At 46.0% G+C, this 15,374-nt stretch overlaps 1 protein-coding gene across 1 annotated transcript; it reads left to right on the forward strand.

Annotated features, from left to right (window-relative positions):
• Nucleotides 1-3,364: 3,364 nt before the first annotated feature.
• slitrk3a (SLIT and NTRK-like family, member 3a) lies at nt 3,365-12,205 on the forward strand. The gene is made up of 3 exons (XM_030443032.1): nt 3,365-4,563; nt 5,326-5,416; nt 7,360-12,205. Exon 3 carries the CDS (start codon nt 7,418-7,420, stop codon nt 10,130-10,132), a length of 2,715 nt encoding a protein of 904 aa, XP_030298892.1. The 5' UTR covers nt 3,365-4,563; nt 5,326-5,416; nt 7,360-7,417; the 3' UTR covers nt 10,133-12,205.
• Nucleotides 12,206-15,374: the final 3,169 nt, after the last annotated feature.

The raw sequence follows: 15,374 nt of genomic DNA on the forward strand, positions 1-15,374 counted from the left end.
AAAAGAATCCAATCTGAATTTATTGATTCCAGATCAATTTTAGTCGCGCTAGCTGCTGCCTGAGAGCTAGGTGTAGAAACAGCCTGTCTGTAAGCATCGTAAATGGATTGAAGTCAGAGAGCAGTCGGACAGCACTCATTCTCACTTTGAGAGGTTATCCAAGGACACGCTAGTCAGTTGGAGAGTGGTGCGCTGGCGTATTTCCGAAATTTAAGCCCAATTTTTGTCGAAAGATATTCCTGCATATCTGCTGGAGTTCCCGCCCTTACTTAAAACTGTCATTTAACGCATACGCCAACCAGCGATGGTTTTATCTGTCTTTGTGAAATCAAGCCACGCATCGGACCACCTCCTCCTCTCCACCGTGACCCCTTTTTTGTTGCAAGTTTCCAGAGGCATAGCAGCATGGGTTCGTCTACTGTCTATGCCAGCATTGATCGAAGACATTTATAGGCTCAGAGGCTTACGATTCCAATGGATCAGACAATCTGGAACCTGTTCATTCCCATCGCTAATCGCGGAGTATAAGTGACATTGCCAACAGCTATCACGTTAATGAAATATGAAATCTTTACTCCGAGCCTCATAAGGAAGAGTTTGCCCTCTTAATTTCTTTGGTCTTTGGGTGATCACCACTGGTAGCTCTGCCACTTGCTGTAAGCGCGAGTGGACGAATGAAATTCCTCCGCCGTATGTGCTGTCGCTTTACATTTCAAGACGTGGCTCTGGTTGAGCAGCGCTGGCAGCCCGTGTCCTCTCCTGTTGGCTACACTGCTACTTGCTGTCTGCGATGACAGAGTTGTCACTGATGTCCCTTCATCATGCAGTGATGACTTTCAAAGGTCAGTGATGTCTGAGTTCACTCTAATTCCCATCACAATGTCCAGACGTATCTGTCAGACACTTTAACTGTGCTTTTCTTTTGTTTTATCTAGTTTTATTTTCCTTTTCATTTAAAAATCACAATCAAATGAGGGATTTGAACACATTTCAGTCTTTGCAGCCATTGTTTAGCCCTTTGTTCTCCCAATCCTCCTGAATCATTTTTATCTTGTTCTTTCTTATTAAGGTATCATTTGGCAGGTGCCTTCCCCTCCCCCCACCCGTACGATCTGATCTGATCCTGCACCACACAGTGTTGTTTTTATCAGTGCCAGCTTTCCAGTTTTGTATAAGCTTTATCACTTCAACTCGGGTTCAGAAAACCAAAGTTTCTTCATTGAGGTTATAAAAAGACTCTTGTCATGGTTAAAAGGAACTACCGTCGATTATTGGAGCTGGAGAAGACTCTGATGTCAACGTTGCACACTTTTCAGTTCCAACCACATCCTCCCTCAGAGGCTTTATGGCAGCATAACAACACACAGTCACTGTTCACGCTGCAATAAGAAGTAGCTCGTCATTTCCACTGTAATTCTGAGGTTTGCCGGTTTCCTGACTTTCTGAAAGTCAGGAAAGCATGGGAAGCCTGGGCCTTCAAAGCCCTGTAAAACGTTAACTTCATCAACTATGCAAATGAACCTCTCAGGACTCGATCGTTTTATGTTATACCGCCAACTTCTGTGTCGCTGCCTCCCAAGAGCCGCAATTCAGAACATTTGTCTGGACATGATACTTGTCAAACCCAAACCCCTGAACAGATCAATGTCCAATTTTTTGCTGTGTCACTCAAAGTGCAGATCCTAACTGGTGATCTCATTAGTCTCCCATCTGTAATCTTAAGGTTACCACCGCTCCATTGTGACAAACTCTGGTCAATTCGTGTCCTGTGAGCTGAATGAGGGCTTTGTGGAGGCCTTATGTCAGTCTGTCTGACACCAGCTGACAGGCTGAAGGAGTGAATGACGCCTTTTCATGGAGGAAGAATGGCAGATTTACAGACCACCAGCTGCTCCCAAACACTCCTATCTAACCTCCCATCCACTGTGTGTGTGTGTGTGTGTGTGTGTGTGTGTGTGTGTGTGGCTTGATTGTGTGGACTTGTGTGTGTGTTTTTTTTTTTTAATTAAACTGACAATTCACAGATGTCGCAGATTAGTGATGACGTCCCAAAGCATCTTTTTGTTTATGCATTTAAGTGTTTGTTTTCGTGTTACAGTAGAATCTGTACGCCTGAAGTTATTCTAATGTAGGACTTTACCTCGCGCACATGCATTGTCACAGATTCTGCCCAGCAGGGAAATGCATTTAAAGCATTCACAGAAAAATCTCCTGACCTCCTCAACATGACATTGCGAGGAACATATCAAGTGCAGATATACACCTCCTCTACGCCCAGGTAATGAGAATCACCCAGAAAGCTTGACTGCGCGCGGTTAGAGGAACACCAGGGGACTTGAACAGCTTCTATTGTTACCCCTATAGAAACGTTTATGGTCACAGAGAGCGGCCCCTGTTTTCTCCAACTATGATATCTCACCTAAAAGACTTTAAAGGAGCAATATGTAATTTTGGGGGAGACACATGAATCAGAGGGGAAAGATGTTTTATGCCTAAACAAGCTCTCTTCGTTTTCACGATTAAACAAACCGGATAAACAGACTGACCTTAAAGGACAACACAGTTTCATGCTGCTTTACTTTGTTAATATGTGGCAGACCCTGCCACCTTTCTAGCTTCAAACTGTGTTCTGGGGACCTTATTTTCCTCTGAGAACAGCTTGTTTATTCAGATATGGAAAAACATAAATATGCAGGAGTTTGTATGATTACCTCATTAATATCATAAATATCAAAACTCGTCCCTCGAAACTACATAGTGCCCCTTTAATGAAGCCAAAGTCTCTTTGGTTGCCCTGTCCTCTCCATGCTCCATCAGCGATGCGTCTCCTGATGAAGGTGAACCCAGCCCCGTGCACGCTATGACACAGAGCAGGTACTGCGCAACGACATGCTTATCTCACTGCAGCCGAGCGTAAAGCAAAAGCAAAGTTAAACTTTACTTAATATGGCACACTTGTAAACACAATTCACAACATCGGCGCCGGAGAGAATCGAATAAAACAAATCTTATCATCGGTGTGAGTGTCTGGCGTTGTGAGCCGCTGTTGTGAGATCTATTTTTTTATTTTATTCTATCTATTCATTTATTTATTTATTTTTAAACTTTTCCACTGCAATCAGCCCCCCTCCCTCCTCGCAGGAGCTGGGGGGCCTCCGCCGAGCATCATGAGCCGCGGCTCCGCTGCTTCGCAAACGCGGGCTTGTGTTGCCCGCTGGAGGCGAGGCACGGGAAGACACGCAGACGGAGAGGAAAGAGAAGAAGCGCTCCGTATTTCCCTGCCTGCCTCTCCTCCTCCCCCCACCCCTCCCTACCCCCCACCCCCACCCACCACCGCTTGCTGCAGATAGCCGCGGCCACCCTCTTCGTCTCCACGGCGGAGAGGAGAGGAGAGGAGGAGAGGAGAGGAGAGGAGGTACTGGCGTGCGCGAGAGCTGCCAACTCCCCGTTCTGCTCTCCCTAAGGCTGCAGCCGGGAAAATTACCCTCGGTGGGAGAATTGAGTGTCGCTGTGATTAGATAAAGCTCAATAATTGTAAAAAAAAAAAAAAAAATGAATATGCGTAGAGAGAGGGAGAGACGTCTTGCGTTCTGACTGCCATCCACAGGTCTGCCAGTCTTACCCACCCCGCACGGCTCCCTCCCTCCCTCTTATTTATTTCCCTCCTCGACGCGCGTCCCCGTCACGCCGGAGCCCGAGCGCTCCTCGCTCCCCGTCTCCTCACTTCGCCTCCTCTCCTCCTCTCTCAAGCATCCAGAACTATAGCGCAACCGTCCCCATCACTCTTTTTTCCTCCCCTCCTCCTCTGTTCTCTCACCGCCAGAGCTCTCTCTCTCCACTGCGTCGCTCACCCCTTTGCTCCCCCTCACCACCAGCACCGCCGCCACCCCTCCACCACCCCGGCTCAGTCCCTCACTCCTCTGACGCACGACAGGGAAACGGACCCGAGGAAAGAAAGAAAGAAAGACTGAAAAAAGAAGAAGAAAAAAAAAAGAAAAAGAGAAAAAAGAGCAGCAGCTGACCCAAGCCGTCGATATGATGATCCACGGAGTCCTGCAACCGCCGCACCGGACGGAGACGCGGTCCTGAAACCGAGAGGAGGACACTCTCACCCGGCCGCACTGTTGTTGAGCGCTCGCCCGGGGGGCGGCGACGGCGGCGGCGGCTGAGGAGAAAGAGGAGGAGGAGGAGGAGAGGGGAGGAAGAGGAAGCGGATGGGCACAAGTCGAGGGCTTGCATTTTAAGCAAACTGCTTAGAAGAGAAGAGAGAGAGAGAGAGAGAGAGAGAGAGAGAGAGAGAGAGAAGGGGGAGAGAGTCGGAGTCACCGGAGAGCGAGAGAGTGGGGGAGATTGCATTCCTATCACGTCTTCATTTCTCCTCTCTCCTCTCCTTTTGCCTAAGCCACTGAGTGAGAGAGGGTGAGAGAAGAGAGAGGGAGAGAGGGAAGAAAGAAAGAGAGAGAGAGAGCGAGAGAGAGAGAGAGACACAGGGAGATCTAACAAGATTCACACCAGTGGTCTTTTTTTCCCCTCGATGCTCTCCAATTGCAGTGCGAAAGTAAGGTGAGTGCTTCAGCTGCGTCTTTGCCTGTGCAGGAGTGTATCATGAGGGGAGTCTTGTGCATGTGTGTGTGTGTGTGTGTGTGTGTGTGTTCTTATGACTATCGGTGTCTGCATGGCAATGGACAAAAAAAGGGGGGGGGCAAACACCGAGGATAACGGATCGCACGGGATCCAAGTCGACTGATCAGTAGCCGTTTGTTCCTTATTCGCCGCTTCCCTGCCAGTGTCACGACTGAAGGCAACTGCATTATGCTTTGGCATGTATTTTCAACAAGCGCCGCGCTCTGCCCGCCGTGGTGACAGCAAGGTTATTTCGGGGGAAATGTCAGTAAACGGTGGGGAACCGGGATCTGTTCCAGCGAAGGAGCTCGTCAGCTGCAGCCCGTATGGCCGTTTTCCCCGTGACTTTTAGTTTGATATCAATCCCAGATTGAAATCTTTTAATGGAGTCGTATTTGAAACTGGCACCGGCGATGAGCAGCACTTTTAATTCATGTAAGTGTGGAGAAATCTCACCCCTCCACCACCACCACCACCACCCCGCCCCCCCGGCTTTGGTTTTTTGAATCCGCGGCTCATTCACATGCGCATCTCCTCTTCCTCCTTGCCGCCTCAATGCCCCGTTCTCTCTCTCTCTCTCTCTCTCTCTCTCTCTCTCTCTCTCTCTCTCTCTCTCTCTCTTTCTCCCTCTCTCTCTCCATCCTCCCCCCCTTTCCTCTAACGGTTCGGTCACCCCCATTTCTTGTTTCTATTCCTCCACAGCCCGGCATCGGACGGTGAGCGGGACGCACCGGGCGACGACCGAACAACACACCGCAGGAGGATATGTGAAGTTGGAATCCCACTAAACTAAGTACGTATACCTGCCGATCTGACACAACCCCGGCGGAATGTATTATGGCACGCAGTATTTTGATGTTTTTTTAAATAGCTTTTAAATGTCGTTGATACTTTTTGGCATTGCATCCGCGCTTTTTGATCTCTATCACGGAAGCGGAATCAATAAATCCTGGAGGATTACGCACGAAGAGGGGGAGCGAAAACACTGATTTTTTTTTTTCCACTGAGGAGACCGTGAACAAGGATTCTTTTTTTGTTCTTCCTTTTTTTTTCTTTTTTTTTTACCTGTTTCACCGTCACGCTGTTTTTACGGAGGATTACAATCTGGTTTCCTTTTTCCCCTCTTTTTTTCCCTGTATTTTTTATTGTATTTGTATTTGTATTTTTAATTTTTTTGCAATTCCTGTCGCCGGGCTTTTTTGGTTTCAGCACCACGGACAGCGGCGGCTCCGGTCCCAGCGCATCTCAACTGGATTTTCAGCACCCTCGTTTGAACGGACAGCGCTGTGCGTGTGTGTGTGAGTGTGTGTGTGAGTGTGCACGTGTGAGAGAGAAGTCACAGCCTACAGAAAAGACACTCCGAGGCTGTCTGCTTGCGTGTGTGTGTTTATATGTGCGTGTGTGTGAGAGAGAGAGAGTTTCCTCCGCTTAGCACCTTGGAGATTTGAACGGAATCGGTACAATTTTAAAGCGAATTTCTAAAACCTTTGTTGATAATTATGATACCTTTTTGTCCCTTGTTTCTTTACATTTGATAGTATTTATGTATAGGCCGGCCGGATCTACGGAAAACGCAACCTCGTAACTGAAATTCTCGGGGCAGCAGCTTCGCCCGCTGCGCTTTCCACTTGCGCCGTTGCTCCTCTAATCCTCAATCAACATCACAGATTGTGAAAGTCACACGAGACGAAGTGTTTTTTTGTTTGTTTGTTTGTTTTTTGCAGGCGACACATGAATTGTAAGGTTGGCTTGGTTTATACGTGGGGCATTTAACCCAAGAGAGAAGCCAGGGCACATAACTCAGCCTCTGCCTTCACTGGATCTAATGGACTTTTCTTTTTTACCTCCTCCATGTTTGACATCTAGATTCACCTTCTTTCCCCTGTAGCCTCTGTGTCACTCTCCACATATTCTTTTGAATATGTTTCTTTTATTATTATTTTATTTTTTTTTACTTTTAGACCAGATTTCCAAGAGAATGTGCCTACAAATATGCTGAGATTCTTTCCAACCAGATGGATGTTCAGCGAGACCCTACACACTCCTCAATCTAGTCCTACTAATGGCCACCAAGCTGACATCTATCCTCCCCCCTTCGTCCTCTCCCCTGCGTTAGACCTTCGATGCACCTTCTCTGATTCCCCCCTCTGTTTTTTTTTTCTTTTTTCTTTTTTCCCGGAGTCTCATTTACCGAAAGAGGGATTGAGGTCCCTATTATGTAACGAACACAGCCGGGGGACGGTGTCTCCTCAACCACTAACCTCACCCACCTGCTGTTGCCGTCGTTTATTCAGGACGATAAGCATCTCTGAGGGTGATTTATTGTCGACCTTACCGGCATATCTGCTGTATAATGGATGGCAGCCCCCCCTCTGCACTGACGTTAACTGTCTGCGAGTGGAGATTTGTTTGCGTTGCTGGGTATCGTATTACCCATCCCAGAGTGCTGGCTTTATATTTTGTTTTAGATGCCCGGCAGTATTGCCACAATGTCATCCTATTATTCATCGGTACTCGTTTTAAATATGTCTTCTATTCTGCTGAAACTAATACACCCTCCCTGTTTCTCTCCCCGACCTCCATCTGTCCGTCCCTCCCCTCAAACTTCACTCTTTGAGGGTGTGTGTGTGTGTGTGTGTGTGTGTGTGTGTGTGTTTACTTCGTGTGCATATCCCCATACCCCCGCTCCCACCATCCCTCCCTTCCACCCCCCTCTCCCTCTGTTCTGTGTTGCAGTGCTGTGAAGTGGCTCTGTCCCTGGAGCCGACACTTCATCCCCTTGGTGTCAGCGAGGATGCTGTGGGTTACCTTGCTGAGCACCATAGCCTTAGGATGGACCACCCCGATCCCACTACTAGAGGACTCCGAGGAGATCGACGAGCCCTGCTTCGAGCCCTGCTACTGCGAGGGCAAAGAGGGCATCTTCCATGTCCACTGTGACAGCAAAGGATTTACAAATGTGAGCCAGATCTCCCAGATATGGAGTCGGCCCTTCAAGCTCAATCTGCAGAGAAACTCCATGAGGAAGCTTTACTTTAACAGCTTCCTTCATCTCAACAACGCCATATCCATTAATCTGGGTAACAACGCCTTGCAAGACATCCACGCTGGAGCGTTCAATGGCTTAGGAATACTCAAACGGCTGTTCCTCCACGAAAACAAATTAGAAGTTTTCCGGAATGACACTTTTCTGGGGCTGGAGAGTTTAGAGTATCTCCAGGCGGACTACAATGTTATCAAACGGATTGAAAGTGGTGCATTCAGGCACCTCCACAAACTGAGAGTGCTCATACTAAATGACAATCTGATCCCAGTGCTCCCAAACTATCTTTTCCGGTCCGTGTCGCTCACGCATCTGGACCTGAGAGGAAACAGACTAAAGACGTTGCCATATAGGGGCATGCTGGAGTATGTCGGGAGGAGCTTAATGGAGATCCAGCTGGAGGAGAACCCCTGGAACTGTGTGTGTGAGATTGTCCAGTTAAAAACGTGGCTGGAGAGAATCCCTTATACAGCTCTGGTGGGCGAGATCACATGTGAGTACCCATTCCATTTACATGGCAAAGACTTGCGGGAAATCAAGCGCAGTGAGCTCTGTCCACTGCTCACTGATGCCGAGATAGAGGCCAAGCTGGGAATTCCCCGGGTCCCATTCAGAAATGAGAATGCATGGCCTACTAAACCATCCTCCATGCTCTCCTCCTTTCACAACACGGCATCCTCTGTGGAACACAAGGAAAGAGTTATCAAGCCTACCAAAAGACCTCGGCCCACGAAGAACCCCCCAACCCCTCGTAGCATCTACCCCGGCATGAACCAGCCCCCCATTGCTGGCTACCAAACACGGCCTCCCATCCCGATAATTTGTCCGGCTGGATGTACCTGCAACCTTCACATCAACGACCTGGGGTTAACAGTGAACTGCAAAGAGAAAGGCTTCCACAACATCTCTGAGCTCCTGCCTCGGCCCCTCAATGCCAAGAAATTGTATCTCAGTGGGAACCTAATACAGAAAATCTACCGTTCTGATTTCTGGAACTTCTCAAGTTTGGATTTACTGCATTTAGGGAATAATCGGATATCCTACGTCCAGGAGGGCGCCTTTATCAACCTGCCAAACTTGAAAAGTTTATATCTGAATGGGAATGACATTGAGCGACTCACCCCTGGGATGTTCCGGGGCCTTCAGATGTTGAGTTATCTCTACTTTGAGTATAATGTCATACGTGAGATACAACCTAACTCCTTCTCCTTAATGCCTAACCTCCAGCTGGTTTTCCTCAATGACAACCTGTTGCGCTCCCTCCCCACTGACGCCTTCGCTGGCACCAACCTTGCACGCCTCAACCTCCGAAACAACTACTTCCTTTCCATGCCTGTGCCCGGTGTTCTGGAGCATCTGACCTCCATTGTCCAGATCGATCTCCATCAGAACCCCTGGGACTGCTCCTGTGATATCATCCCCCTTAAGCAGTGGCTGGAAAAGCTCTCCTCTGTCATTGTGGTTGGAGATGTCATCTGCAAGACACCAGAGTTTGCTTTTGGGAAGGACCTGCGTTCGCTGGAGGTGGAGGTCATCTGTCCTCAGCTCAAGTATTCTTCAGGCCCCTCACCGGCCCTGCCGGGTGGGGATGACCTCACCACGGGCAGCTCTGACATGGGGGAGGCAGGTGGGAGAGGGGCTGTCCCACTGTCCGTCCTCATCCTCAGCCTACTCATCCTCTTCATCTCCGCAGTGTTTGTGGCCGCTGGGCTTTTCGCTTTTGTTCTCCGTCGAAGGAAGAAGCTCCCCTACAGGAAGCGTTCAGAAGTCGATCTGACGGGGATCCAAATGCAATGCAGGATTTTCGAGGACCCGCCAAGGCAGAGCAGTGCCGGTAACACTGGCACACCAGAGAAACCGGCGCCCAGCATGCACACACACACTCACACTAGTCACACACATGCCCACGGTCACGTTTATGATTACATCCCTCACCCTGTGACTCAGATGTGTAACAACCCCATCTATAAGCCTCGAGAAGGGGAGATAGCGGAGGAAGACAGAGCGCAGTTTTCAGAGAAGAAAGACAATGGCAGCAGTAGCAACAGTAACTACAGAACCCTGTTAGAGAAAGAGAGAGAGTGGACCCTGGCCGTCTCCAACTCTCAACTCAACACCATCGTCACAGTCAACCACTCCACAGCTGACATGGCAGGATTTCATGAGAACGGAGGGCTCTGCCCTACAGTAATTGACAGTCAGAGGCCCACGCCAACAGTGGGCTTTGTAGACTGTTTGTATGGGACGGTGCCCAAACTAAAGGACATGCATGTGGCGCATGCGCATCCACCAGGCATGCAGTACCCGGATTTGCAGCAGGACGCACGGCTGAAGGAGACATTGCTTTTCACGGCGGGGAAAGGCTGCTACCCCGACCCGTCCCAAAGCGATTACCTCGAGTTAAGGGCCAAACTTCAAACCAAGCCGGATTACCTCGAAGTCTTGGAAAAATCTTACCGGTTTTAACATCTCTAGCCCATGGAGGGGGAAAAAAAGAAGGAAAAAAAACAACACAAAATCAACACATTCACTTTTGCCACTCTCAAAGCAAAACCAACCCAAAACCAATATGAAAAAATAAACTTGAAAAAGCAGCATGATATGAAATAAAATATTATATTACAGTTACAACAAAGTTCCCCCCCCCCAAATCACTTTGGAGGAGAGGCCATTCTCAGATATTTCAATGAAGTGCCTTTTTTTCAGAGTAGCCAGCAATGTCAACAGCCGTTATTTTTATAATATATAAATATCTCTATATGCCCAGAGAGAGAGAGAGCGAGAGAGGAATGAGAGGGGCACCGGGGAATAAAACATACAAAACATCCTAAAATACATCTGTCACTTAAACCCCTTTTTGTGGAGTTACCATGATGTGCAAGACAAACGGGAGCTGGACGTCTCCCTGACTTGGGGGTTTCCCTTTCTGTCTCTTTTACCCCTGACTAGGATGTATAAACACCCGGAGGCCGTGCACATAAAGTTTGTAGGAAATGATCGAAAGGGAGAAAAAAAATACATATATTAAAAATATGAACTGCAGTTTGCTGCATGCACTCGCTTCAGTGCAGGAAGCGGGGGGATTTACTCAGAACTCTCACATCACATTATGAACAGAGATACTGCAACGCATTTACAGTTCAGTGTTCTATTTAATTTTTATATCTTATTAATATGGTTATTACTATCAATGAGGACTTCTGTCTGTATCAGGGTGCTTCTCGTAAAAAAGGACGCGCCGACGTACGGATGGTAAAACATTTGTGAATATTATTATAAGACGACGCTCAAGGTTTTCTGGATATTTCCACGCACTTTGTTGACCCCTCCCATGACCCCACCCCTCCTCCTCCCCCCTTCAATTGCTTCTGGATCCCCCCCACCCCTCCCCTCCCCTCCCATCTTCACCCACTAACGGCTTTGTAGGAAGCACTTTTAATGTTTTCTCTCTCACAAAGATTTGAAGAAAAATGTGCATATATTTATTCTGTAATTTCAGTGAAGAATTTAATTGTAAAGGTAATGTTAAATCAATGTATAGTGATTATGCGTCTGGTATAGCCTTCTTAATAAAAACAAACTCTTCAATCAAAACGATGAAAGGGGTTGATGCCACGGGAACCTGTGTGTGGAGCACTGCTGACGGGCTGTGTATTTGGTGTCTTGTTAAAGCGCCGCGTTGAAGCCGCGGCCAAACCTTCACGATTTTAATACATGCTGCTGGAGATGGAAAAATAGGTGCTGAACCAATAGAGTGCTAGACAGGACTGTAGTGGAGGGCAATAACATTTAGGCTCAGTTCAGGTCCTTATTATTTTTGGATTCAATTAATGGGAAAGGGTTGTTTTTTTTGTTCTGGAACATATAATTTTTGCAAATTTTTGATAGTTTGTCCTATGATTCCTAGCCACTGGATATCATAGTGCACAGTTTTTTTTTTTATTCGCCACTACATTACTGCTCTTAGTTGGATGCATCTGAAGGTAAAGGGAATGGGCAAAAAGAAAAATAAACTCAAATGCCAGAACAAGTCAAGTTAATGCTGCTGGTTTCTGAAGTGGATGATGTGACAGGATATACCAAATCAGTGAGGCACGCTGCAATTTCAATTATCTAAACGGGTATTGCTGATGTAGGCTAATGAAGCAGTAATTGAGAGGGAGCGAGAACTTGATTGGGAGTCGCTCTTTTGAATTTGCGCATCCAATTTTCTCCGGGCTCCCTCCAAAAGTAGCAGTGTGGATTCAGTCCACCGGAGGGCGATACAAAGGTGTTCAGATTCATTGGAAGCTGTTACAGTATAATGTGATGCACAAAGACGCTCATTCTAAGAGGTCATCAAGTCTTGTACTGAGTAAGAATTACTTTCATAATATATCTAGATATCAAACTTACAAGTGGCATAAGATAATTCTGTTCATTTCAGCGCAGTTTCATCTGTTCCATGCTTTTTTTTTAAATTAATTAATGATTTTGTTTTTGGCTTTATTTCAACCAGATGTCCTGAAAATGGAAGAATAAAGCTGGCATCTCTATCTGTATCAGAAAATTATTTAAAAACAACTACAAAAGGAAACAATCTTGGAAGAGCTGATCAATGCTCTCACATGATGGAGTTTACATTTTTAGGGGGATTGTGACTATTTTCTGCGTTGAAATCCCAAATGGGGTCCTCATTAGTCTGTTCCACGGCAAATATTAATTGCTTAACTTTTATTGCTGTGAAACCTTTTTGATATAATTCCCTAGATGACTCTTTTCTTTTTTTGGGGGGGTGGGTGGGTACCAAATAGAACAAGCAGACAAAAACCAAGGCTGACGCAGCTGTGGAGTAAATATGGTGTTAAAGTGCTCATCATCATAGTGCTTTTCCCTGTTTTTCTCTTTCCTGAGGTGACAATTATTTTTTTTTGATTTGAGAGAAATTATGATGCAATCTTGATGTCTATACATTTGAGAATATCTATGGAAAGGAGGGTGCATTTCTGTTTGTTTTTATCAGCAACAAAAACAAAAAAAACAAAAAATAGAAAAGAAAAAAGGGCATGATATGCAATTTGCTTTTGGTTTCAATAGGTTTACTAGGAGAGGTGATCCCTCACTTGCAATTGGGTGTTATAGTTTCTCATGTGTGTCAACTTACACTAAGTGGAAGATATGTAGCAAAACCACATACTTCCCCTTTTAAAAAAAAAAAACAAAAAAACAAAAAAACGGGAAGGCCCTTAGCTAGTCTAGTCTAGTCATCACCAGTATTGATCATCAATGATCCGGTCTATAAGCTTGCGTGATATGGGATATTTTAACCTTGTGTTGTATTCACTGTTTTCTTTTCTTTTGACGATTACTGTTGCTCCAAATGAGCGGAGGTCACCTTCATATAAAAAGCCTTTATAAAGCATGGTAGCATTACGCGAGGCTCTTTGTTTTCTAACTCGCAGAAAAGTTTCACAATGCTGTACCCCCATGTTCTGCTGCCCCGCCTCATTTGTCTGCTCCGTTTTTGTTGTTCCTTTGTCACACACACACACACAAACACACACACACACACACACAGAGCCTTCCTTTCCCTGACCGAGAGGTTAGACTATATGGTCAGCATTTTCAGTGTGCACTCAGTTTGATTAAAAACATAACGCATTACTCTGTTAACCCCAACCCTCACCGTCAACCCTCCCAACCCCGTCCCCCCCAATCTAATAAATAAATAAAGTTTTGGGATCATGGATGATTTTTGCTATAGTCCCATATCTTGGTAACCTTTTTTTTTTTTTTCACCCTCAACCCCTGTCACCCACCCAACATAATATTTCATAAATGAGTGCTGGGCGTTTGTCCCGTTATACCATGCTGAGTGGTTTTATCCCAATAAATCCTCTTGTTATCCTGCACTAATATCTCCAAGTGATTTCGTACTTTGGTGGAATATTAGATAGGGGCAGCCAATGAGATTGATGGTTGGCAAAATGTTTCTCTTGTGTGTGTGTGGGGAGGGGGCGGACATGCAAACATGCATTGCTTGTTTGAATATTTATCTATCATGTCGATGATATTCTGGCTTTTCCCGGTGGAGTTAACCTTTTCCTTCGACATCCCTCTTGAGGTTTGTACGCTGGCAAGACTTCAGCACGGTAACTGCAGTGTGTGCCTTTCTTTGTGTCCTTGGCTTCCTCCGTGTCTCTGTCTCTACGACTTCTGTCCTTCTCTCTCTCTCTCTTTATGCTGGGTTTGTATCGTGATCTGTTTTTATTTCTTTTTGTTGGTGTTACAGCCTCCCCTTCCCCTCGTTGTTGCCAAAGTCTTTGTTTAGGCATTACGACCAACCTTGAACTCGAGTATGTTCGAGGACAAATTCTGTATAGACATGGCCTGTTTTTGGACTAATTAACATTTTATTTATCTCCATGTGTCTTCTTACCTCTGAACAAACAGCATGTCTGCCTTGGCATCTTGGACACGTCACCTTGAACCTCTGACGCTTAAAGGTGCACTATGGAGTTTTGGGGAAGATGTTTTAATCACAGGAGGAAGGCCTTCAGCGACTGATTATTTTTTCTATGGCTAATCAAACAAAATAAACAAACCGGCCTAAAAGGACAACACAATGTCACACTATTTTGTTTGCACGTGGCGGACCCTGCCACTCCTCTAGCTTCACACAGAACAGCTTGTTTATTTAGTTATGGAAAAAGATAAACATATCTTTTTTTTTTAATTTGTATTATTACCTCATTAATATTGCAAATTTAAAAATTCTAAGTTTAGATTTCCCCTCCAAAACTACATACTGCTACTTTAAGTTCTATTTGCTCTATCAATACATATTTTCTTCTGCTGATACCGACTACACTCTCTGGCAGTACTGTGTGTCACAGCGCTGTGACTGTCCTGCGAGGCTTTTCTCTGGAGTTGCTTTCCCCACTCTTTGTAGTTAAATTAAACAGTGAGAATGCTCGGCACACTTCCCCCTCCAGGCGTCCATCTCAGAGTCTTATTAGAACGTAATGCGGAATGTAACGCACGCCTATTAACGCACGCACTTAATCACACATAATTCTTTATCAATTGGGCGATTTTAAACCGTGACGCAGTTGTTTCAAATTGCCTCGTTTAGGAGATATGAGATTAGGGGAAAAAAAAAAAAAAACGCTTCTCTCATACCAGCTCGGAAAAAAATTGGCTCCAGCTATTTGATGTCAGTAAATATGAGTGGGTATTTTTTTTGTGTCGAGTGGATGCTGTCACCTGGATGTGACTGTGTGGATTCGCAGCTACGTTTTTAGGCGGTCTCCAGGGACGTGGTTCCGTGTGTTACATTCTCCTCTGGCACTTTTTTGCACTGGGTATTTTTGGGCCTCTGGCTGTTGTTTGGCTGGTGTGAGCCAGAGCTGCATAGTGGAAGATGGACACTGTTGGTTGTCAGTGCACCAGTGTGTGTGTGTGTGTGTGTGCAATGTGAGTGAGTGAGTGAGTGAGTGAGGGAGAGAATACAAGATAGATAGCCAGATAGATAGGCCCATCTGTCATTGTGTGAGGCTACACGTTTGCAATGTGTTTTCCATTTTCCCGTTGCGCTCTGCCCTATTAGTGTGTGTGTTGATGGGTATTTGAGAGAGTCTTAATTAGCCAAGACATGATTCGGAATGGCGGCGCATGATTCGGAATGGCGGCACTGAATAGCGAGAGGAATAAGAGAAGAAAAAAAACA

This window comes from Sparus aurata, chromosome 2 (assembly GCF_900880675.1).
Source record: "Sparus aurata chromosome 2, fSpaAur1.1, whole genome shotgun sequence".
NCBI classification, from domain to species: domain Eukaryota; kingdom Metazoa; phylum Chordata; class Actinopteri; order Spariformes; family Sparidae; genus Sparus; species Sparus aurata.